Genomic DNA, 26,564 nt, shown 5'->3' with positions numbered 1-26,564 from the left:
AAAAAAAAAAAAAGAGGTTCTGTTTTGATGTGTTTCCAGGATTTGTTTCAAGATTTAGAGCTCCATTTAGCAGTTCTTATAGTGGTGGCTTGGTAGTGGCAAATTCTCTCAGCATTTGTTTGTCTGAAAATGACTGTATCTTTCCTTCATATATGATTCTTAGTTCTACTGGATACAACATTCTTGGCTGATAATTGTTTTGTTTGAGGAGGCTGAAGATAGGGTCCCAATCCCTTCTAGGTTGTAGGGTTTCTGCTGAGAAATCTGCTGTTAATTTGATAGGTTTTCCTTTATAGGTTACCTGGTACTTCTGTCTCACAGCTCTTAAGATTCTTTCCTTTGTCTTAACTTTGGGTAACCTAATGACAGTGTGCTAAGCAAAGATCTTTTTGTGATGAATTTCCCAGGTGTTCTTTGTGCTTCTTGTATTTGCATGTCTAGGTCTCTAGCGAGGCCGGGGAGGTTTTCCTTGATTATCTCCCCAAATACCAAATATGTTTTCTAAGCTTTTAGAATTGTCTTCTTCCTCAGGAACACTGATTATTCTTAGGTTTGGTTGTTTATCGTAATCCCAGACGTCTTGGAGGCTTTGTTCATACCTTCTTATTCTTTTTCTTTGTCTTTGTTGGATTGGGTTAATTTGAAGACCTTGTGTTCGAGCTCTGAACTTCTTTTTCTACTTGTTCAATTCTATTGCTGAGACTTTCCAGAGCATTTCACAAATCTAAAAGTGTGTCCAAAGTTTCCTGAATTTTTTATTGTTTTTTCTTTAAGCTACTTATTTAGGTGAATATTTCTCCCTTCACTTCTTGTATCATTTTTTGGATTTCCTTGCATTGGGCTTCACCTTTCTCTGGTCCCTCCCTGATGAGCTTAATAGCTAACCTCCTGAATTATTTTTCAGGTAAACCAGGGATTTCTTCTTGGTTTGGATCCATTTCTGTTGAACTAGTGTGATTTTTGGGGGGTGTTGATGAATCTTATTTTGTTATATTACCAAAGTTGCTTTTCTGGTTCCTTCTTAGCCTCACAAGTAGCTGGGAATGTGAGTGTGTGCCACCATGTCTGGCTAATTTTTGTATTTTTTGGTAGAGACTGTTTCACCATGTTGGCCAGGCTGGTTTCAAAGTCTGGCCTCAGGTGATCCACCCACCTAAGCCTCCTAAAGAGCTGGGATTACAGGCATGAGCCCCCACACCTGGCCAGTGATTTGCTTCACTTTGTAGTAAATCTGTATGTGACTCTAAAACAATTCATCTATCTGTTCAGGAAAAAAATTCTTTTTAAGTTACATTGAAAATTTTTCTAACATGAAATTTTTCTTCTTAGTGGATATTTTGACATATATAGTCTGGAAGATAAGTGGCTTGCCTATAACTCGTGTAATTGGAAGTGGTTGTAATTTAGACTCTGCCCGTTTCCGTTACTTAATTGGAGAAAAGTTGGGTGTCCACTCCACAAGCTGCCATGGTTGGATTATTGGAGAACATGGTGATTCTAGCGGTAAGTATAAATCTATTATGTGACTACCCTTCTTACCTCTAATAATTCTTATTTCCTTTAAAGTTTTTTTTTCCTGATATTAATATAGTTGTATAAGTTTCATTTTGTTGGTACTTTCCTGGTGTAACTTTTACTGTTCTTTTACTTTCAATCTTTTGTATCATTGATTTAGCTATCTTTCATAAAATAGTCCACAAAACGTATAGCTGTTTTAAAGTCAATATGAGTGTTTCTCTTATCTGTAATACATTTTTATTTATTGTGTTTTTTAAAAACAGCTTTAGTAAGACATAATTCATGATATGGTTTGGATCTGTGTCCCTGCCCAAATCTCATGTTGAATTGTAATCTCCAGTGTGGGAGCTGGGGCCTGGTGGGAGGTGGTTGGATCATGGAGGCAGGTTCTCATGGTTTAACACCATCCACCTTGGTACTGTTTTCACAATAGTGAGTTCTCGTGAGGTCTGGTTGTTTAAAAGTGTGTAGCACCACCCCTCTCTCTCCCTCCTTCTCCTGCTGTAGCCATATAAGACACTCCTGCTTCCCCTTCACCTTCTTCCGTGATTGAAAGTTTCCTGAGACCTCCCAGGAAGCCAAGCAGATGCCAGCATTGTGCTTCCTGTACAGCTTGCAGAATTGTGAGCCAGTTAAATCTCTTTTCTTTGTAAGTTGCCCAGTCTTAGGTATTTCTTTATAGCAATGTGAGAATGGACTAATACAATTCACATACCATAAAATTCAACCAGCAAAATATAGAATTCTTGAGTTTCTGATATATTCACAGGGTTGTACTAACATCACCACAATCTAAATACAGAATATTTTCATCAGCCCAAAATGAAATCCACATTATTTCCACTACCCTAGCCCCAGGCAACCACTAATCTACTTTCTCACTCTGATTATTTATTTATTCCAGAGTTTTCATGTAAGTGAAATAATATGTGATTTTAACTCTTGAGGCCACACCGACCTCTCTTTTTAAACACTTAGTCTCTGCTACATGGTTAGAACTTTATACTTTTTACAGTGTTCCTTAATTGTGTCATGTATGTAAATCTTCTTTCCATCATGGCAGTAAACCAATTGAGAATAAAGACCATTTGTTCAAGCATTCATTCATTTATTCAAAACATTTAAAGTGCCCTTTTCTTTGTAATCTATGAGCCATAATGTAACAAATACTTTGATTTGATTTGGACAAATATTTCTTCAACCAGAGCCTTACTTTGACCCTGTTGGCTTGTGTTATTGTCCTAACACAGTTATTTTTCCTGAAGGTCATTAAAACTAATTTTCTCTGGTATATTTTAATTTCTCACATTTAATATTCTATAACTTTATTTTTAGAAAACAGTATATTCTTATTAGTATTAATTTGAGCATATTTAGTATTCTATTTAGCATGATTTTTCTGTTTCCTTTCTCTTTTTCTGCTTTCCATTGGATCTACTTTCTTTAATTTCCTCTAATACTTTGGATTATACACTTACCTTGTAAATGGTTATCTGTAAATTTTTAACATTAATACTTGATCTCAGATGATAAATTTATTTACTGTCCTTTGGGATAATACAAAGATCTGTTTTTTTGTTTTTTTTTTTTTGTTTTTGAGACAGAGTTTTGCTCTTGTTGCGCAGGCTGGAGTGCTATGACGCGATCTCAGCTCACCGCAACCTTTGCCTCCTGGGTTCAAGCAATTCTCCTGCCTCAGCCTCCTGAGCAGCTGGGATTACAAGCATGTGCCACCACACCCAGCTAATTTTGTATTTTTAGTAGAGACAGGGTTTCACCATGTTGGTCAGGCTGGTCTTGAACTCCTGACCTCAGGTGATCCACCCGCCACAGCTTCCCAAAGTGCTGGGATTACAGGCATGAGCCACTGCACTGGGTACCGATAATTCAAAGATCTTAGAATGCTTTTAGTTTGATCATCCTCTTTTTTATGATGTTGACACCATCCTCTTTCTGTCATACATGTAATTATTAATTCCTTTTCTGTATCCATACTGTTCTTATATCCCTCAAACTAGTTATAATTATTATTAATAGTTAATACTTGTTTCGATTCAAGTACAGGTTTGCCAGTTGTGTTGCTTATCTTTATTTTCTCCATCTAACTTCTTCGCCTGGGTTCAATTTACTTCTTCCTGAACTCTATCCTATTGGTGGTGTTTATATGACTGTTTTAGTCTCACCTTATTCTGGAATGACAGGTTAGTTGGATGTGAGACTCTTGATTAACAGTTACTCTTCCTTGGCTCATTTTTACTATTGAGAAGTATGGTATTAATTTGGTATTCTTTTCCCTCTAATTGTTTATATTTTATTAGTCCTTTTCTTTGTTTATACTGCATATTGCTTAAAAATATGTGTGTTGCTTAAAAATGCCTTCTATACCACACAATTATAAATAAATTCTACTACATATTTTCTAACAACTTTATAATTTTATTTCTTACATTTCCCTCTTTTATGTATTTGAAACCTATTTTTATGTATGGTGTAAGGTGGTGTTTTAGGCCTTTTATGTGTTGCGGTAAAGAAATACCTGGTCAGGGCCAGGCGCAGTGGCTCACGCCTGTAATCCCCGCACTTTGGGAGGCCGAGGTGGGCGGATCACAAAGTCAGGAGATGGAGACCATCCTGGCTAACATGGTGAAACCCCATCACGAGGTCAGGAGATCGAGACCATCCTGGCTAACACGGTGAAACCCCATCTCTACTAAAAATACAAAAAAATTAGCCGGGCGTTGTGGCAGGCGCCTGTAGTCCCAGCTACTCGGGAGGCTGAGGCAGGAGAATGGCGTGAACCCAGGAGGCGGAGCTTGCAGTGAGCCGAGATAGTGCCACTGCACTCCAGCCTGGGCGACAGAGCAAGACTCCGCCTCAAAAAAAAAAAAAAAAAAAATACAAAAAGTTAGCTGGGCATGGTGGCGGGTGCCTGTAGTCCCAGCTACTTGGGAGGCTGAGGCTGGAGAATGCCTTGAACCTGGGAGATGGAGCTTGCAGTGAGCCAAGATCGTGCCACTGCATTCTAGATTCTAGCCTGGGCGACAGAGTGAGACTCTGTCTCAAAAAAAAAAAAAAAAGAAAAAAAAAAGAAAAAGAAATACCTGACAAGGAGTCGTGGCTCATGCCTATAATCCTGGCACTTTTGGAGGCCAAGGCATGTGGATCATTTGAGGCCAGGAGGTTAAGACCAGCCTGGCCAACATAGCAAAACCCCATCTCTACTAAAAGTACAAAAAAACACTGGGTGTGGTGGCACACACCTGTAATCCCAGCTGCTTGGGAGGCTGAAACAGAAGAATCCCTTGAATCTGGGAGGGGGAGGTTACAGTGAGCCAAGATCAAGCCCCACTACGCTGCAGCCTGGATGAAAAAGACAAAAAAAAAAAAAAAAAAAAAAAAAAAAGAAAAAGAAATACCTGAGGCTGAGTAATTTGTAAAGAAAAGAGGTTTAATTTAGCTTGTGCTTCTGCAGGTTGTACAGGCATGGCTCCAAGATATGCTCTTGATGAGGGCCTCAGGAAGCTTGCAATCATGGCAGAAAGCAAAGGAGGAGTAGATGTGTCACATGGTGAGGGTGGAAACGAGAGACAGAGGAGGTGCCATACGCTTTTAAACAACCGGATATCACTTGAACTCAGAGTGAAAACTCACTCATCAATGGGGGATGATGCTAAGCTATTCATGAGGGATCAGCGCCCATGATCAGACACTTCCCACCTCCAACGCTAGGGGTTACATTTCAACATGACATTTGGAGGGGACAAACATCTTAACCATATCAAGTGGCAAACCTAACTTAAAAAGATAACACTGAATTCAAACTCCTGATGCAATATTGGGAAGAAGAGTTTATTTTAACATCTGTATTTTTTAGTGCCCTTATGGAGTGGGGTGAATGTTGCTGGTGTTGCTCTGAAGACTCTGGACCCTAAATTAGGAACAGATTCAGATAAGGAACACTGGAAAAATATCCATAAACAAGTTATTCAAAGGTAATAGTCCCTATTAAGTTTCTTAATGCCTTAATAATCAGTCTTAAGAATACATATCACAGACAAAAATCAAATAGTTGATCTTTGCCTTTTGTGAGATAAGTAACTCTAGTCTTCTGAAAATCACTAAATTCAGACTTATACATAGCTTTCTTTTTGGGGGCATTTGTCAAAAAGAAAAAGTACTTATTATTTCACAACTCATATATTTGAGAGTAATAAAAGCATAGTGATTATGACAATGGACTTTGGAGCCAGGTTGTCCAGGTTTGAAACCTTCATCATTTATTAGTGATATGATATTGGGAAATTACTTAAAATATCAGAAGTTGTTTACTCATCTTCAAAATGGGGATAATTATAGAACCTACTTTACAGGGCTACTATAGAGAGTAAATAAGTTAGTACTATTTTATGTAAAATGCTAGAACCATGCCAATAACTTATTAAATGTTCATCATTTGACTAGATGAAACATTAGGCTAATGCAGATGGTCAGAAATCAATATGGTTTTCTTATAAGTGAAGCATCTGACTCCATATGTATTAGCCTTAACAGCACGCAGGATTATTCTTCATGCTTTAGTCAAGAGTCAAGTTACATATTAATAGAAGTTATAGAACTTAAAAATTGGCTGGGTGGGGGGTGGCTCACACCTGTAATTCCAGCACTTTGGGAGGCCAAGGCGGGTAGATCACCTGAGGTCAGGAGTTCGAGACCAGCCTGACCAACATGGTAAAACCCTGTATCTAAAAATACAAAAATTAGCTGGGTGTGTTGATGGGTGCCTGTAATCCCAGGTACTTGGGAGGCTGAGGCAGGAGAATCACTGGAACCCAGGAGGCAGAGGTTGCAGTGAGCCAAGACAGCGCCATTGCGCTCCAGCGTGGGTGACAAGGGTGAAACTCCATCTCAAAAAAAAAGTTAAAAATCACTTTTGGATGTTCACAGCTTGGAATATTGAACTTAACAAAAACCACAAGTCTACTATATGTATACTTATGATAAAACCCTACAAAAATGTGTAAGAGACCGGGTGCGGTGACTCACGCCTATAATCCCAACACTTTGGGAGGCCAGGGTGGGCAGATCACCTGAGGTCAGGGGTTCGAGACCAGCCTGGCCAACATGGTGAAACCCGTCTCTACTAAAAAAATAAATAAATAACAAAAATTAGCCAGGTGTGGTGGTGTGTGCCTGTAATCCCACCTACTTGGGAGGCTGAGCCATAAGAATTGCTTGAACCCAGGAGGCGGAGGTTGCAGTGAGCCAAGATTGTGCCACTGCACTCTAGCCTGGGCAACAAAGCAAGACTCTGTCTCAGAAAAAAATAAATAAATAAATAAAATAATAGGCTGGGTATAGTGGCTCATGCCTGTAATCCCAGCATTTTGGGAGACCAAGGTGGGCCGATCATGAGGTCAGGAGATCAAGACCATCCTGGCCAATATGTTGAAACTCTGCCCCTACTAAAATGCAAAAAAAAAAAAAAAAAAAAAAAAAAGCCGGCTCTGGTGGTGCGCACCTGTAATCCCAGCTATTTAGGAGGCTGAGGCAGGAGAATCGCTTGAACCCGGGAGGCAGTGGTTACAGTGAGCTGAGATCTCACAACTGCACTCCAGGCTGGTGACAGAGCAAGACTCTGTCTCAAAGAAGACAAACGAACAAACAAATAAAATAATAATAAAACAAAAATGTGTAAGAATTAGGGCAGAGACTAAAAAGTCACATAACAAAAAAGTGATCATGGGTGAGTTTTTATTCTCTTAAATGCCTTTTAGTTTTAAAAGTTTATTTTATTTTATTTTTGGTTGCAAAAAGTAACATGGCAATGTGTATGAGTACAGAGCTTCAGTTTGGGAAGATGAAAACATTTGAGAGAGGATAGTGGTAATGACTGCACAGCAGTGTTAATGTACTTAATGCCACTAAACTGTATACTTAAAAAATTGTTAAGATGATAAATTTTACCACAGTTAAAAAAGTAGTTAAGGCTGGGTACAGTGGCTGACATCTGTAATCCCAACACTTTGGGAGGCTGAGGTAGGAGGATTGTTTGAGGCCAGGAGTTTCAGATCAGCTGGGGCAACAGAGTGAGATCATGTCTCCACAAAAAATTTTTTAAAATTAGCCAGGCATAGTAGTATGCCTGTAGTCCCAGCTACTGGGGTACCTGAGGCAGGAAGATCACTTGAGCCCAGGAGTTTTAGGCTCAATTCAAACTAGCAGAGGTATGATCACACCACTGCACACTAGCCTGGACAGCAGAGAAAAATCCTGTCTCTCTAAAAAAAAATTAAAATTAAAATTAAAAAAATTAAAAAATTAACTAGGTGTGGTGTTGCATACCTGTAGTCTTAGCTACCTGGGAGGTTGAGATGGGAGGATTACTTGAGCCCAGGAATGCCAGGTTGCAATGAACAATGATAGTCCACTGCATTTCAACCTGGGCAACAGAGTGAGACCTTGTCTCTTAAATAAAACAAAAACAAAAAACCAAACAACAACAATATTAAAAGTATATAGCCACTAATTGTTGTCTGAAATTCAGACTATCCAACTCACAGGATATAATAGGTTTTCACCTTGCATTAAGTTTATGGTGAAAGGATACCAGGAAAAAAACACAGTATAGCATATCAGTATCTTCTTTAGAAGGTATTTCAGCCGGGCGTGGTGGCTCAAGCCTGTAATCCCAGCACTTTGGGAGGCTGAGACGGGTTCACGCCATTCTCCTGCCTCAGCTTCCTGAGCTGCTGGGACTACAGGCGCCCGCCACCTCGCCCGGCTAGTTTTTTTGTATTTTTTAGTAGAGACGGGGTTTCACCGGGTTAGCAAGGATGGTTTCGATCTCCTGACCTCGTGATCCGCCCGTCTTGGCCTCCCAAAGTGCTGGGATTACAGGCTTGAGCCACCGTGCCCAGCCGTTTTTGTATTTTTAATACAGACGGGGTTTCACCATGTTGGCCAAATTGGTCTCGAACTCCTGACCTCAGGTGATCTGCCCGCCTTGGCCTTCTAAAGCCACCACGCTCGCCCTGTTTTTATATTTCTAAAGCAAATGTATTTCTTCTTTTGGCCAAACTATTTCCATAAGTATCACATCAATTGAAAGTTTTAGGTCAGTTTACCAAAATACCTTTTACTTTGGTAATCATTTTGGTATGTTTTATTTTCTTAAATTCTCTTAAGGGAACCTACAAATGCTTTGTTTCACCAAAAAGCTTTGAATGAGAGGTTAAATTAATCCCTAGAAAACACAATATGTATTAATATTACGGTATCTTTTCCTATCCTTCTCAAAAAAAATGTCCCTTATCCCCATATATTTTCAGCTATAGGGGCCAGGAGACCAGTCTCCAATAAATGCAGGGATCTAACTGGTCTGGAGGCACATCCGTACGCCTCACCCACTAAGGAATCTGTGTTAACCAATAGTGGTTTCTAAGTGTTATGGAGCAGTCCATCTACCTCCTGTAGGGATGTCACAGTGTTGGTCTTTTATCTACCCAGTGACTAATAATTGTACCACAGAGAATGGTAGTTTTTTCTTTTTCTCTTTCTTTCTTTCTTTCTTTTTTTTTTTTTTTTTTTGAGACAGGGTCTGGCTCTGTCATCCCGGCTAGAGTGTAGTGACTTGATCTTGGCTTACTGCAACCTCTAACTTCCAGGCTCAAGCCATCTTCACACCTCAGCCTCCTGAGTAGCTGGGAATATAGGTGCATGCCACCATGCCTGGCCACTTTTTGTATTTTTGGTAGTGGTGGGGTTTCACCATGTTGCCCAGGCTGGTCTCAAACTCCTGAGCTAAACCAATCTGCCCACCTCGGCCTCCCAAAGTGTTGGGATTACAGGTGTGAGCCACTGCGCTCGGGCAGTTCCTTTTTAATTTGAGACACTTGCTTTAAGGGAACAAGGATTAAGATCACATTTCCCATTGAAATCCTGTGTGATTTGAATACCAAATATTCCAATGTGTTTCGGATCAGTACTTAACACTATTGGTCCTCTCAACTCTGCAGTATCTAAAATTAAATTATTTACCTCTTGATCATTTCGCAGAGGATCTATAATTATAAACAATCTTCAGGGTGCTGCTAATATTTATCTAAAAACTACTCAGCTCTTTTTACACAACAGCCTCTGATTTGCTAGTAACCAATTGCAGAGGAATGACATCATGATTTAATAGGATGTCTTTACTGGTTCCCAAGAGGGCATTTGGTTTACAATGTGTATCAGTTTTTGTCTTAAAGTACCAGCCTTGAAACTATTTCTTCTGTTTGCTCCCTTTACCTTTCTTTTACAACAGCAGTTTTATTTTCATCAAGATGGTTAATAACAACTAAAGGATTATGTTTTTAGCCATTCTCAACTTTCTTCTCTTTCTCTATCCATTTTGTTAATACCCGAGATGATAAATCTGTTATCCAGATTCAACTGGTGAGATTTGTCCCCAGTTATCTACTGTAGAGCTTTCTTTACTTCAACTCATAGACAGTATGCTGTCAGTCAGGTGCCAGGCAGATCCTCTTTCCCTTTCCTTTTACTTACCTCCAGAGTCTTGGCCATATAGAATTGAGGGTCTAAAAGTGCTTTTGTCATCAAAAGTATTGCATGGCCTCTGATAGTGGCCCTGATTTTGGACTGATAGTCAAATCATAGGACACTATTGTAGGAACAGTCCAGGCCCAACCTCCTGTGCTCAGGTGTGTGTATATATATATAAGTCTCAGCTTCCCGAGTAGCTGAGACTACAGGCACGTGCCACTACACCCAGCTAATTTTTGTATGTTATACAACATAGCTAATGTTTCGCTATGTTGGCCATACCCCATCTGTGTGTGTGTGTGTGTGTGTGTGTGTGTGTGTGTGTGTGTGTGTGTATAAAATCAGCGTTATCTTTGGCAACCAAGTGTGTTATGTGCATTCCTGGGGCTTTAAAACTGGGTAGTTGTAAGACTTCATCATATGAACGATATGCTGTGCAGTCTGTGCTTTTTGTCCTATAGCCTTTCTAAAAGTTAAATAAACTTAGTGCTAAATTAAACCCTCTTTGTCCAGTGAATTTGACTGTCAATCCAAACTTGAGGCCACTATTTGTAGCAATGCAAATGTATAATAAATATTAATTGTAGAAAATAAGAAAATTCAGATAGGCATAAAGAAGACTCACCTGTAAGGCTGCTTGTAAAAATAAACACTATTAATAACTTGGTGGCTTGATGCAACTCTAAAGTTTGTATAAAAATTTATATTTTTTACAAGCCAGAGATAAGAAAGTGCATAATGTTTAGTATTGTGGTATTTTCCTTTGAAAATGTATCATAAATATTTTCCATATTCACTTATTATTGATTTAGTGATATATTCTTAGGAAAGATATATACACACAACTTACAACTATATAAATTTACATTGGCAAACTAGTAACAATTTTTTTTTTTTGGTACAGAGTCTCACTCTGTCACCCAGGCTGGAGTGCAATGGTATCGTCTAGGCTCACTGCAACCTCTGCCCCCCAGGTTCAAGTGATTCTCCTGCCTCAGCTTCCCGAGTAGCTGAGACTACAGGCACGTGCCACCACACCCAGCTAATTTTTGTATTTTTAGTAGAGATGGGGTTTCGCTATGTTGGCCAGCATTGGCCAGGCTGGTCTTAAACTTCTGACCTCATGATCCGCCCACCTCAGCCTCCCATAGTGCTGGGATTGCAGGTGTGAGCCACTGACCCTGGCCACTAGTAACAATTTTAAACAGTTCAAGAGATTTATATGGTAACTTTCAAGGTGATTAGTTTCTATGTTGCATATCTAAGCAACAATACAAAAAATATTAAAAGCTAGTTTCATCTTGAGTGGCGCATTTGTCCTACTATTCTGCCTTTATGTTAAAAAAAAAAAAAAGGGTGAATTAATTTTTACTTAAAGTAGGCTGGGCACGGTGGCTCATGCCTGTAATACCAGCACTCCGGGAAACCGAGGCGGACAGATTGCTTGAGCTCAGAAGTTCAAGACCAGCCTGGGCAACATGGCAAAACCCCATATCTACAAAGAACACAAAAATTAGCCAGGCATGGTGGCTCATGCCCTTGCTCCCAAGTAGCTACTTGGGAAGCTGAGGAGGGAGGATCGCATGAGCCCAGGAGGCAGAGATTGCAGTGAGCCATGATCACACACCACTGCCCTGCAGCCTGGGCAAGGAAGCAAGACCCTGTCTATAATAATAATAATAATAATGATAATCAATAAAAAAGTAAATTAAAGTATGTAGTGAAGTTTTATGAGACCAGTACAGAAAGTTTTGTTGCTTGTTTATAAATTCTGTAAGAAATCTATGAGAAAATTTTAATACAATTGCATTGACATGTAGATTACTTCAAAATGGATGCTTGAAGAATATTATGTTTTCTCTGGGTTGACTTATTATGAATTTGATTTTCTTACTTTCTACAACTGTAGTGCCTATGAGATTATCAAGCTGAAGGGGTATACCTCTTGGGCTATTGGACTGTCTGTGATGGATCTGGTAGGATCCATTTTGAAAAATCTTAGGAGAGTGCACCCGGTTTCCACCATGGTTAAGGTAGGCTTAAATTAAATCTTCATTTATCATTCTTTCCTCTAATATTTATTGAGTCACTACTATATGCCAGGCAGTGTACAAGATGTTGAGGATATAATAGTGAATAAAAAATACAGAGAACTTGACCCCAGGTCAGGTCAAAAAAATACAGATACCTTGACCTAAGGAAGGGAATCCTGAAAGAGAACCAAGTTTGAAGATCACATTTACAGTTTTGGACACAGTTTTGAGCCCTGGCATGTAAACAGTGTGAAGCCAACTCAAACTAGCTTATGCAAAAAGAAAATTTATTGACTTATGTAACTGAAATGCCAAGGAGGCCTGATTCTGGTACTCAAACTATATTATGAGAGCTGTCTTTTCTCTCCATTCTCTTGGCTCATCTTTTTCCTCTATTGGCTTCCAACTCATGCAAACTTTTTCCATGGGGCAACAAAGATGGCTCCCAGTAGCTGCAGGCTTAGATCCTATAATACCTCTGGCTGAGAACCACTGGAGTAGACTGAGGAAATTAAGACAAGTGTAATAGCTATTTTTAGGAATTTGGCTGTGAAGATAAGGTAAATCAGGGCAAAAAGTTTGTTTGTTTTTTATACAGATAAGATGCTTGTAGTAAAGATCAAATACCAAGGGAGAAGCTGAAGACAGAAGTGGTAAGCAGAGGGGAATGGAGTCCAGAGCATAGGTGTAGGCATTACCCCTAAAAGGAGGAGGGGCAGGAGTTAACAAAGAGGGAATGTGTACTGCTGCATGTAGATTTGTATATTTGACATTGGAAGCATCTGATGACTTCTCTATTTTTTTTTTTTTTTTGAGATGGAGTCTCACTCTGTTGCCCAGGCTGGAGTGCAGTGGCGAGCTCTTGGCTCACTGCAAGTTCCACCTCCCGGGTTCATGCCATTCTCCTGCCTCAGCCTCCTGAGTATCTGGGACTACAGGCACCTGCCACCACACCCGGCTAATTTTTTTTTTTTTTTTTTTTTCGAGATGGAGTCTCGCTCTGTCGCCCGGGCTGGAGTGCAGTGGCCGGATCTCAGCTCACTGCAAGTTCCACCTTCCGGGTTCACTCCATTCTCCTGCCTCAGCCTCCCGATTAGCTGGGACTACAAGGCGCCCGCCACCTCGCCCGGCTAGTTTTTTGTATTTTTTTTTTTTAGTAGAGACGGGGTTTCACCGTGTTAGCCAGGATGGTCTTGATCTCCTGACCTCGTGACCTGCCTGCCTTAGCCTCCCAAAGTGCTGGGATTACAGGCTTGAGCCACCGCAGCCGGCTGATTTCTCTACTTTAGTGAAAGGAGCAGGATAACAGGAGTGGGAGCAGAAGGTGTTTCATAAGCAAAAAAAGTCTAGAAACTGGAAAGAGAATTTTGGTTGGATTATTCATGTGTATATTGAAGTTAACAAGGATAATGGCAAAAATTGGGATAGACAGGGAAGACTGTGAGCCACGTGTCAGTCTGTGAATGAGATGGAATAACTAGGAGGTTAGTCATTACAAAGGGAGGAAGAGCTGAATTAGATGATGCCGAGACCAGCTCGGTTGGGGAGATCCTAACCCAGCAGCACTAGAGGAATTAAAAACACACATACAGAAATATAGAGGTGTGAAGTGGGAAATCAGGGGTCTCACCACCTTCAGAGCTGAGAGCCCTGAACAGAGATTTACCCATGTATTTATTAACAGCAAGCCAGTCATTAGCATTGTTTCTATAGATACTAAATTAACTAAAAGTATTCCTTATGGGAAACAAAGGGATGGGCTGAATTAAAGGAATAGGTTGGGCTAGTTAACTGCACCAGGAGGATGTCCTTAAGGCACAGATTGCTCATGCAATAGTTTGTGGTTTAATAACGCCTTTAAGGGGTTTTCCACCCTGGGTGGGCCAGGTGTTCCTTGCCCTCTATCTGGTAAACCCACAACCTTCCAGCATGGGCGTCATGGCCATCTTGAACATGTCAGAGTGCTGCAGAGATTTTGTTTATGGCCAGTTTTGGGGCCAGTTTATGGCCAGATTTGGGGGGGCCTGCTCCCAACATGTCCCTCCTTCTTTGATTTGCAAATTGATAAAAGCAAAGGCAGCTTTGTCACAGTGAGCTCCTTCTCGCAGGAGTCAGGATACACATCTGCAGACTATACAAAGACAGACAACACAGATTAAAAATGCAATCATTGAAATCACAGAGCTTTCAAGTGTTTTTATCCATTTTAATGGGTAACTAGCTGCTAATTTGTCTGTAACTCCTTTAAGCACTCTAGTTCTTGGCATTAAGGTCAGGTGTGCCTGGGATGCTTTAAATATTTGTTCTTTAATTTTGCAATATCCAAAGACAAGTTTGTAGAGTGTCTTTCTAGATGCTTTTTTATTCTTTCTCAAATTTTGATCTTATTAAGAGCTATTAATAGTTTCCACACATCCTTATGTTAAGCCCCTAGAGTGGGTCATACCATTTGAGGTTGAGGTGCCACTATACCGCCATGTTTCCAGATAATAGGAACTTTTTTGTACTTTTTATCATTTCTACTATCTGACCATTTTGTTCAGACCAACTGAATACAGTGTGGCCGTGGCATGCAGACTGAGAGGTGTAATTCAAGCTAAACATCCCCTTAGCGTACCAGTTAGTAATGATTCCATAGGAATTGTTGTGCAGCACCTCTACCTGTTCTGCAGTGCAATCTTCCTAAACAAGTACTTTCATTATTTCTGGCCAGGTTCTATTTTGTTTATAAATAGGTTTTTGAGGGTGGTATGCCTCAACTATAGGAGCAGATTTATTATGATAAATACTGAGATCAGAAAGCATGTGTAACTGTGTCATAGAGTGATTAAATCCAGGCATTATTACCAGCCAGATTGATAAATATGCTCAATAAGTATAATTGTTCTCTGTGTCAGCCCTTGTTGAAGGAATACTCATGGCAGTGGTGATAACTGCTATCATAGCTACTATTAAATTATTCATTATGACTGGTTGTCCTGCTTTCCTCAGGTTTTCTTCCACCATCTGTGACAGCTTCTTGATCTGTCCCCAGGTGGGTGGCTGTGTTTGATGGGTGTTGCTCATGACAGTTGGTGTCCTCCTCAGCATCAGTCTCGACATGGCTGCAACCGAGGGGTCCTCGGGATCCTCCCGGAATCTCTTCCTCAGCATCTGGCTCATGATGAGGTTTCAGGTGTCTTGATGGTATCCAAATTGGCTGTTGATTTTGGCCTGGAGAAACGCAAGCATAACCTCTACCCCAAGTTATTATTTTATCTATTTCCCATCTTTCTGTTATTGGATCTGTCTACCAAATCAATTGTTCTGCTTCTGTCTTTGCAGCTGGTTTCTGTATATGCTGTTCAGCTGCTAATAACATCTGGCCTTTGGGCAGGCTCAAAAAATTTAAAGTTAATAATGCTAGATTCAGTTGCATCCGTGGGGTTCCATATTCTCTGTCTCCTCCTTTCTGCTTTTGCTACTGCTGTTTTAGGGAAAGATTCATTCTTTCCATGATCGCTTGTCCTTGAGAATTGTATGGGATACCAGTAATGTGTTTAATATTCCACAGAGAAAAATGTAGCTAGAGCTTGGCAGTATAGCCTGGGGCATTATCTGTTTTAATAGAAGCTGGAATGCCCATCACCACAAAACACTGCAAAAGATGACGTTTAACACAGGCAGAAGACTCTCCTGATTGGCATGTAGCCCAAAGTGAGAAAAGGTGTTCATACATACATGTACATAAGCTAGTCTCCCAAATGAGGGAACATGTGTGACATCCATTTGCCAAAGAGAGTTAGGTTCTAATCCTCAAGGATTAACTCCTCCTGTAAAAGATGAGGAGTGTACCATATGGCAAGTTGGGCATCACTGGATAATATTTTTAGCCTCTTTCCAGGTAATGCTGTATCTGTATTTGAGACCAGAGGCATTAACATGGGTTAAATTGTGAAAGTGTCTAGCATTAGATATTGCATTAGCAACTAGGCGATCAGCCATTTGATTCCCTTCAGTCAAAGGTCCTGGAGAAGGTGTATGGGCCCTAATGTGAGTGATGTAAAAAGGATGCATTCTACTTCTAACTGCTGTTTGCAGTTGGGTAAATAAAGTCATCAGTTGTTCATATTTATGAAATCATAACTGAGCATTTACAATTAACTGTGTGGAATGAATCACATATAGAGAATCAGAAATCACATTAATAGGCATATCAAAAGCAGTCAACACCTCAATTGCAGCTACAACCTCTGCTTTTCGAGCTGAAGTATAGGGCATCTGGAAAACTTTACTTTTTGAGCCAGAATAAGAAGCTTTACCATTACTAGACCCATCTGTAAAAACAATGAAAACGCTTAGCAGGCTGCAGGTTGTTTACTGCAGGAATTGTAAATGCAAACTGTTCATAGTCTTGCTCAGCTAAAGAGATAGTAAAGAAACAGTCTTTTAAATCTATGACTATTAAAGGCCAATTTTTTGGAATTATAGCAGGAGAAGGCAATCGTGGCTGTAATGCTCCCATAGGTTGTATAACTGAATTGATTGCTCTTAAGTCAGTTAGCATTCTCCATTTACCTGATTTTTTCTTAGTTACGAAAACTGGAGAATTCCAAAGGGAAAATGTTGGAACTATGTGCCCATTTTCTAATTGTTCAGTAACTAATTTCTCTAAAGCCTCCAGTTTCTCTTTACTTAGCGGCCATTGTTCTATCCAAATTGGCTTATCTGTTAACCATTTTAAAAGTATAGGTTCTGGAGGCTTAATAATGGCTGCCATCAAAAATGATATCCTAAACCTTGGCGGGAACTTTGTCTTTCCACTTGAAGCGGTTTTTTAAACCTTGCAAGTTTTTTTCTAGTCCCATACCAGGGACATACCCCATTTAATGCATTGTATGTTGACTTTGAGGGCTGTATAATTGTTCTGGAATTAGAACTTGTGCTCCCCATTGTAATAAATCTCCCCCCCATAAATTTATAGGTACAGAAGTATAATTGGTTGAATAGTCCCAGGTTGTCCATCAGGCCCTTCACAATGCAAAATGTAACTACTTTGAAATACTTCAGTGGCTTTACCAACTCCAACTATGTTAGATTGAGCGGGTTGAATTGGCCATGCAGACGGCCCGTGCTGTAGAGAAATGATTGAAATGTCCACTCCTGTATCTACCAAACCTTTAAATTTCTTTCCCTGAATAGTTATTTCACAGATAAGACGTTTATCAGTAATTTGATTTTCCCAGTAAGCTGCTTTGCCTTGTTTATTTGTTCTTCCAAATCCTCCTGTTAATTTAATTTCACCTTTTCCCATTCCTACAAATGGCACAATCAGGAGCTGTGCTGTACACTCTCCTGGCTCTGCTTTCCAGGGAACAGAAGTAGATCTAACAATTTGAATTTCCTCATAATAATCTGAATCAATGGCTCCTGTATGTATTTGTACCCCTTTAAAACTTAAACTAGATCTGCCTAGAAGTAATCCTATTGCCCCACTGGCAAGGGTCCACAGACTCCTTTTGGGACCTTTTGCAGGGGTTCCCCAGGCAGAAGGCTCACAGCTTTTGTGCAGCATAAATCTACTGCGACACTACCAACTGTGGCGGGGGACAGACAATGTACAGGGGTGAGAAAATGGCCTGAACTGGAAATGCCCCAGTTTAGAACGGGGTGCGGGACGGGCCCCTCATGGCGTTTCCCAAAATTGGGTTCCCTTCTTTATCAAACTTAGAGTGACACTGATTTGCCCAATGTTTTCCTTTTTTACATTTTGGACATATTTCAGGCTTAGCAGTTTTCTTTTTTCCCCTATCTGGCAGCCTGACTCATTGATTTTTTTTTCTACGTTCTTTTTTAGTGTGTCCATGCTTCCCACAGTTAAAACAAGCTCCAGGAAATGGAGTATTTCCTTTATCCACTCTCAGTCCTGCCATTGCCTTTGCCAACAAAGTAGCTTTACACAGATTACCTCTGATACCATCACAGGTCTTGATATAATCAACTAAATGTGCTTTTCCAAATTTAAAAGGAGAAGGCTCAAATGTAGCTATAATATTTCCCTGTTGATCTGGGGGGTGTATTCTAACAGGGAACTGCCAAGCCTCTAAATCACCCTCTCATTGAGCTTGCTGAATTTTTGCCTGAATAGAACTAAGAGTGGTTGGTTGCTCGAGGTGCTGCTTGACCAGTCACTGGGGCAACTACTTTTTGTCCAGTGTCCTCCGGAAAAGAAAGATCTGGAGGCTCATTTTCTTCAAAATAATAATGAGGGGATGCAGAAGGGTAGGGATGAACCTCTCCCTCCTTTGCCGCTTTAGCTGGCAAACAAACCTGCTCTGTAACCTCTTCTGTTACTTTGCTACACTCTCCTTCCTCCTCCTCATCAGTGTGAAAAAGTACCAACGTGGAATGAACCATACCCCACACTTGTCTCATTGTTACCCTGACACTTCTGAGCTCCCCTTCTTACTCACCATGGGGATTACTTTAAGAGTACTCGGGTGTCCTCCAGCTACTTTCAGTTTCTCCAACCGTTGCTCTGGCAACCCTTCGACCTGAATTCGAGCCCCCATGATGGATGCCACTTGCGGAGACCAGCTCGGTTGGGGAGACCCTAACCCAGCAGCGCTAGAGGAATTAAACACACATACACACAAATATAGAGGTGTGAAGTGGGAAATAAGGGGTCGTACAGCTTTCAGAGCTGAAAGCCCTGAACAGAGATTTACCCATGTATTTATTAACAGCAAGCTAGTCATTAGCATTGTTTCTATAGATACTAAATTAACTAAAAGTATCCCTTACGGAAACGAAGGGATGGGCCGAATTAAAGGAATAGGTTGGGCTAGTTAACTGCAGCAGGAGCATGTCCTTAAGGCACAGATCACTTATGCCATTGTTTGTGGTTTAAGAACACCTTTAAGCGGTTTTCTGCCCTGGATGGGCCAGGTGTTCCTTGCCCTCTATCTGGTAAACCCACAACCTTCCAGCATGGGCGTCATGGCCATCTTGAACATGTCAGAGTGCTGCAGAGCTTTTGTTTATGGCCAGTTTTGGGGCCAGTTTATGGCCAGATTTGGGGGGCCTGCTCCCAACAAGATGATCTTCAAAGAATAGGGAGAATATGTTTTGTTTTTTTAAGAGCAGGGAATTAATGATTTGGAAGAAGCGGGCAGGCATGGTGGCTCACGCCTGTAATCCCAGCACTTTGGGAGACTGAGGTGGGTGGATCACTTGATGTCAGGAGTTTGAGACCAGCTGGTCAACATGGTGAAACCCTGCCTCTACTAAAAATAAAAAATTTAGCTGAGTATGATGGTGCATGCCTATAGTCCCAGCTACTTGGGCGGCTGAGAAAAGAGAATCACTTGAACCCAGGAGGCGCAAGCTGCAGTGAGCCAAGATTGTGCCGCTGCACTCCAGCCTGGGCAACAGAATGAGACTCTGTCTAAAAAAAAAAAAAAAAAAAAAAAGATTTGGAAGGGGCAATGAAGAGTACACAATGGATACCACACACCCCTTCTTTTCTGAGGATGCAGAACCTATGGGAGAATAAGCAACTACCCCTCTAGGACTCCAGAGAAAGAGTCAGGGAAGTGTCAAATGAGTAATCAGTGAAGAGACTGAGTAATATGGGAATTTAATAGCCTTTACCGAACAAGTCAATGGAAGTTATATTTTAATTTAATTTTAATTTTTGGGGGAGGGATGAAGTCTCACTCTGTTGCCCAGGCTGGGGTACAGTGGCTCAATCTCAGCTCACTGGAACCTCTACCTCCTGGGTTCAAGCGATTCTCGTGCCTCAGCCTCCTAAGTAGCTGGGATTACAGGCACGTGCCACCGTGCTTAGCTAGTTTTTATATTTTTAGTAGTGAAGGGGTTTTGTGCTGCTGCCAGGCTGGTCTTGGACTCGTGACCTGAAGCGATCCACCCACCTCGGCTTCCCAAAGTGCTGGGATTACAGGCGTGAGCCACCGCACCCTGCTGAGTTATATTTTATAGGGAACATTTAAACATTTGACATTACAAGCAGAATCATTTGTATATTCTTATTTTTTCTTTCCTTCCCAGTTACTTCACTTTTACTACTATACATTTTCGCCAAATCAAGGTGTGCAGAATTTATTTCACATTAATGTGTTAACTGGATTTTTTTTTTTTTTTTTTTTGGTCAAATAAGTAGGGAATTCTCTTTAAACCATCTCTGTATTTCACAGCCAGTCCAAGAGCAAATGAGAACAAATTCTAATATATCCAGGGGAAATTATCACCAACTAGGCATAAAGCTTAAAGGGAAAAGGGTAGGCTGAGGGAGCTAGCAGCAGGTCACAGTTAGCACACAGGGCCAGGCTTGGTCCCAGGATTCAGGCAGGAGCCCTCGTTCCCAGCCCCGCCCAGCAGTCCTCAGATGGCGTGATGGATCGACATGAATTATCGAGTTCCAGTCTGAAGTGCCTCTTCTAGAGAGAAGAGAGATGACAGGAGGTAAAGGGAAACGAATTCTGGAAATACCAGTAGGGAAGCAGAGGGACTTCTTCCCCTGCCACCGTCAGAGGCCTTGCCTCTGATTATACCCGTGGAAGCTCATGTTAAAGCTTTGAATGTCACAGAGTTGGCAACAGAATGATCAAGGATCAGAGAGGGAGTTCGAGACCAAACCTGGGCAACATAACAAGACTCCATCTCTATAAAAAATGGAAAGAAAACTAGCCAGGTATGGTGGTGTGTGCTACTTGGCAGGCTGAGGTGGGAGAATTGCTTAAGCCCAGGAGGTCCAGGCAACATTGAGCTATGACTGCACCACTGCACTCCAGCCTAGGTGACACAGTGAGACATTGTCTCCTAAAAAAAAAAAAAAAAAAGGATAGGGAATTTGGGTATGACTGTGGCTGGAGCCTGGCTGAATAGTGTGGGTTGACAGTCTGAAAAGACAGTGGCTTTCCACAGCTAGGCAGATGCCGAAGTGGAAGGAACGTAAGTAGTTCCTGGCAGGGCGCTCTCAGGGATGACACTTGGCTGATCTGCTGGTGCTTATGGGGTTGAGTGTAAACTGGCTACCAAAATGAGGGAGCTGGACTATGGTAGAGGAGGTAACCAGAGAATCCCTCTGTGGGGAGAAGTTACTAGAGCAAAACAGGAACAAGGGGTACACCTTGTGCTCCTGAGGAGAGCCCCAGAGATGGTGAGAGGGAAGCATGGCTGATTAGCACCCGCGGGCTCTGTAGCTTGGAAAGCTGTGAGGCACTGTTCCAGAGTCAAGGAGCCTCCCCTCTTCCTTCAACACTATTCCTGGTAACTGTTTATAATCAGTCCTGGAGAAGAACAAGGCCCTCCCATCTCCCACAACCCCAGACTCAGCCCCAAGGAGAGGGGTAGAGTGATGAGTGGTAGGAGGTAGGGAAGTGTGAGAGGTCTACTGGGTCTTCTTTTGAAATTTTTTTAATTTTAATTTTTTTGGTGTATATTGAGTCTTCCAGTCTTCCAAGACCAGGGAGGGTAGTATGCGGGTGGTGGAGGCTGGTACATGTGCATGTAGATGTTGTGTGAGTTGCCCTGGTTGTAATAGGCTCTGGCAGCTGCTTCTTGGCCTTGGCTGCAGGAATGGAGGGAATTTTGGTGCTTCTGATGGGAGGTTCCAGGAGTCCAGGATAGGGCAGTGCCATGGGGCTGCACCTGTTTTATGGCCCTATCCATGATGGGAGGTCCTAGATGGAACTCAGGTGGAGGTGGTAGATAGGAGTACAGAAGAGCAGGAGTGCATTCCATTGCAACTAGTGATGGGAGGCACAGGCCACGCCAGGCATGTAAGAGTATCTATAGGCTCCACTGGGGGCTTACCTCTGGAGGCTTAAAATGCCACCTGTAGCACCCATTGTCCAAACTCAGTGGTGCTCCCTGCTGTAAAGGTATGAAGCAGAACCTTCCCAGTCACCTGCTTCACTGTTGCCTTTATGTAGTTTGGACTAAACACAAGTTACTTGATCCTTATAGTCCTCCATTTGATAAAAAATGGCATCATGAAAGATTGCATGGCATCGTGGACCAAAAGATGACCTGGTAAGGGATAAGGTAAATTGTACCTCTATTGGTCCTTCTAAAGGCCTCTGGCATCTTCTTTGTGTCATTGAATGTAAGTTCCACATGGTCATAGAACATAAGGATGCTTTTGCTTTTGCTGACCATCACTTTGCCACCCTCTGAGCGATTCTTGTTGAATGCTTTAGTCTCTCCTGTATACTTATTTTGATGCCCTTTTACATAGATGCATTTCCATATCAGGTTGTTTGAACAACATCTTATCTTGCCTTTCAGGGATTATATGGAATAAAAGAAGAAATCTTTCTCAGTATCCCTTGTGTCTTGGGGCGGAATGGTGTCTCAGATGTTGTGAAAATTAACTTGAATTCTGAGGAGGAGGCCCTTTTCAAGAAGAGTGCAGAAACACTTTGGAATATTCAAAAGGATCTAGTATTTTAAATTAAAGACTTCTAATGTTCCACTGTTTGGAGAACAGAAGATAGCAGGCTGTATATTTTAAATTTTGAAAGTATTTTCATTTGATCTTTAAAAAATAAAAACAAATTGGAGACCTATGACATAACTCCAGTCTCTCAAGATTCGAACGAGAAAATGGTAGAGAGATTTTCCTCTTTAAGAATCCTTTATAGCTCTATTCTAATGATACCCAATCTGTACAGGTGTAAGTTATACTTCTGAGGTATGTCATATATTTTAGAGAGCCTTCAGATGTAGTAGAATATGTATAATCACTATAATACAGAGCTTTGATTCTTTTCACAAACCAAACCCTTTTTCTAGTATTACAATTTTATCTTGTACTTTCGTCCATTAGAGTACCAGCATATTCATTTCATTACATTAGCGTAATATGTTTATGTATAATCATTATAAATGTGGCCGGGCACTGCAGCCTGGGCAACAGAGTGAGGCTGTGTCTCAAAAAAAAAAAAAAATCATTATGAATGCTTATTTTTAAGACCATATATATCAAAAAGAAATATAAAGCTGAGTGCAGTGGCTCATGGCTGTAATCCCAGTGCTTTGGGAAGGTGAGGCAGGAGGATCACATGAAGCTAGGAGTTTGAGACCAGCCTTGGCAACATAGCAACACCCCATCTCTTCACAAATAAACAAATTAGGTGTGATGGCATGCATCTGTAGTCCAGCTACTTGGGAGACTGAGACCAGTAGATAACTTGAGCCCAGGAGTTCAAGGCTGCAGTGAGCTATGATTGTGCCACTGTACTCCAGCCTGGGCAACAGAGGAAGACTCAGACTCAAAAGAAGAGAAGACAGAAGAAAAGCAGAAAGAACAAGAAGAAGATACAGATACAACTTTATGATGTAAAAAAGTTGAATAAGGTTATATTCAACTCTGCAAGTATTATACCAGTCATATAAACTCAAATAGTTGATTTGGTGTCTCAATTGAAATATCACCCAGGGAGCTTATACCATCCTCAGTTATTTGTGCAGCAAACTACTACTATGCTTGCTGTGGTATTGTTATGAAATCTGTATGACATGATCTCTGCCCTCAAGTATTCACAGTATTTAGGGTACCTCAACAAATTGTTTTTGACTATTTTTTTTTTTCCTTTTTGAGATGGAGTCTCACTCTATCACCTAGGCTGTAGTGCAGTGGCACGATCTCGGCTCACTACAACCTCCACCTCCTGGGTTCAAGTGATTCTTCTGCCTCAGCCTCCCAAGTAGCTGGGATTACAGGCACCTACCACCATGCCTGGCTAATTTTTGTATTTTTAGTAGAGATGGAGTTTCACCATGTTTGCCAGGCTGGTCTTGAATTCCTGACCTCAAGTGAGCTGCCCACCTCACACCTCCTAAAGTGCTGGGATTACAGGTGTGAGCAACTGCGCCCAGTTGATTGTTGACTAATGTTTGATAACAGTCATTAATAGCTCCCTGTTGGTATCTAAAGGTGAAAGTGCTTCTACTGATTTATATAGTATATACACACATATGAAGTCTTTCTTGATTCCACAAGAAATTTAAAGCAGCTATAGGAACTATACAATAAAACAAAAACTAAGAAATCAGTCTCAAATTAATTTACATTTTTTTCTTTTTTTAGACAAGGTCTTGTTCTGTCACCCAGGCTGGAGTACAGTGGTGTAGTTGTGGCTCACTGCAGCCTCGAACTCCCGGGCTCATCAGATCATCCCACCTTAGCCTTCTGAGTAGCTGAGACTACAGGCACATGCCACCATGCCCTGCAGATTTTTGTATTTTTTGGAGACAGGGTTTCACCATGTTGCCCAGGCTGGTCTTCAACTCCTGGGCTCAAGCAGTCCTCCTGCCTCAGCCCCCAAAGTGCTGGGATTATAGGCATGAGCCACCACTCCTGGCCAATTTACAAATTAAGACTAGAACTGGACCAATGGGAAAGATTAGAAGGTAGATATGCAGCCCCTGAGGACTTGCATGACTAGTGGAGGCTGACTCATTTGGTCAGAGAGTCATGGTTTACCCTCATAATCTGTTATTCTTGCTCTGTTGATAGCTTGCTTTCTGGTCATCTACTCCTGAACATGATTAATGTCCCATTATTTTATTATTTTCCCTTTTTCTTTAGCATCTTCCCTTGAATGTATACAATTATTATCAGTTGAGTTAGGATGAGGGCAAGGGGAGTCTTCTGTGGGTTTTGGCTTTTTTTAAAGCTCATTTGTACATCAAAACTTCATTTTAGGAAATTCTTGCAGAGATTAAAAGGCTGAAAAATTGATACAGTTTCTACAGGGAACATTCTAGTAAGTAAAACTGCTCTACATGTCCCCAAGTAGCTGAAAATTGGTTCTGGGTAGAGGGGAGGGAGGAAAAGGTAAAAAAAAAAAAAAAAAAAAAAACCTTAGCTGTTACAAGAGTTTAACTCTCCAAAGCTCAACCTTGCCTGACAAAATTTTAACTCATATATATATATATATGTATATATATGTATATATATTTTTTAAGAGACGGAGTCTCGCTCTGTCGCCCAGGCTGCAGTGCGGCGGCTCAAGCTTCGCTCACCGCAACCTCCGCCTCCCAGGTTCAAGCAATTCTCCTGCCTCAGCCTCCGGAGTAGCTGGGACTACAGGTGCTGGCTGCCACACCCAGCTAATTTCTTTTACATTTTAGTAGAGATGGGGTTTCACCATTTTGCCTAGGCGGGTCTCAAACTCCTAAGCTCAGACAATTCCCCCCCTTGGCCTCCCAAAGTGCTAGGGTTACAACCGTGAGCCACCGCGCCCAGGCAACTCCTTAATATTTAATTTCATGATGGGGAGTGCAAAACAATTGGGGGAACATATCTACAAAGACTCCTGAGGGAGTGATAATGAAAACTGAGAAACACTGCTCTATATTTTATAAAAATTTGTCAATATGTATTACTGTATTAGGGTTCTCTAGAGGGACAGAACTAATAGGATAGCTATATATATAAAGGGGGTGTTTATTGAGGAGTATTGACTGACACGATCACAAGGTGAAGTCCCACGACAGGCCATCTGCAAGCTGAGGAGCAAGGAGGCCAGTCGGAGTTCCAGAGCTGAAGAACTAGGAGTCCAATGTTTGAGGGCAGGAAGCATCCAGCACAGGAGAAAGATGAAGGCTGGAAGACTTAGCCAGTCTAGTCCTTAAAGGTTCCTCTGCCTGCTTTTATCCTAACGTGCTGGCAGCTGACTAGATGGTGCTCACCTGTGAAGAGGGTAGGTTTGCCTCTTCCAGCCCACTGACTCAAATGTTAATTTCCTGTGGCAACACCCTCACAGACACACCCAGGATCAACACTTTGCATCCTTCAATCCAATCAAGTTGACACTCAATATTAACCATCAAAATTACGTATTATGATTCACAAATGAGTTAGAAAACAATTAGGTAAAATGTGGTGGGAGTAGTAGAAACTTTGGTTTACTCCAGACTGGTTTTGGATTCTGCATTTTTATTTTTATTTATTTTTGAGACGGAGTCTCACTCCGTCACCCAGGCTGGAGTGCAGTGGCATGATCTCAGCTCACTGAAACCTCCGCCTCCCGGGTTCAAGCGATTCTCCTGCCTCAGCCTCCCGAGTAGCTGGGATTACAGGTGCGTGCCACCACACACAGCTAATTTCTGTATTTTTAGTAGAGACGGGGTTTCGCCATGTTGGCCAGGCTGGTGTCGAACTCCTGACCTCAGGTAGTCCACCCGCCTCGGCCTCCCAAAGTGTGGATTCTACATTTAACCACTTAATAATGAATTGAGCTTTCTCTTCAGCTTGTAAAAATGGTTATCAGTTGGCACTGCACTTATCACATTCTTCAGGTTTCATAACATTTCAAAATTCCTTTTGCATACAGAGTTTTGTTGTTGTTTTGAGACAGGGTCTCACTCTGTCACCCAGGCTGGGGTACAGTGGCACAATCTCCGCTTACTGCAACCTCCGCCTCCCAGATTCACAAATGATTCTTGTGCTTCGGCCTC

At 41.4% G+C, this 26,564-nt stretch overlaps 1 protein-coding gene across 1 annotated transcript in view; it reads left to right on the top strand.

The window, feature by feature from the left end:
* Positions 1–23,522, top strand: part of LDHC (lactate dehydrogenase C) — a 50,671-nt gene extending 27,149 nt beyond the window's left edge. The window contains exons 5-8 of the mRNA XM_073017838.1: positions 1,330–1,503; positions 5,393–5,510; positions 11,972–12,095; positions 22,386–23,522. Of these exons, the coding sequence (XP_072873939.1) occupies positions 1,330–1,503; positions 5,393–5,510; positions 11,972–12,095; positions 22,386–22,550 (581 nt within the window). The 3' untranslated portion in view covers positions 22,551–23,522. The remainder of the gene's footprint in view (positions 1–1,329; positions 1,504–5,392; positions 5,511–11,971; positions 12,096–22,385) is intronic.
* The last annotated feature ends 3,042 nt before the right edge of the window (positions 23,523–26,564 follow it).

This window comes from Chlorocebus sabaeus, chromosome 1, assembly GCF_047675955.1.
Source record: "Chlorocebus sabaeus isolate Y175 chromosome 1, mChlSab1.0.hap1, whole genome shotgun sequence".
In the NCBI taxonomy this organism is placed as follows: domain Eukaryota; kingdom Metazoa; phylum Chordata; class Mammalia; order Primates; family Cercopithecidae; genus Chlorocebus; species Chlorocebus sabaeus.
Note: the sequence above shows the minus strand (reverse complement) of the source record. Positions and strands in the feature narration are given on the sequence as shown.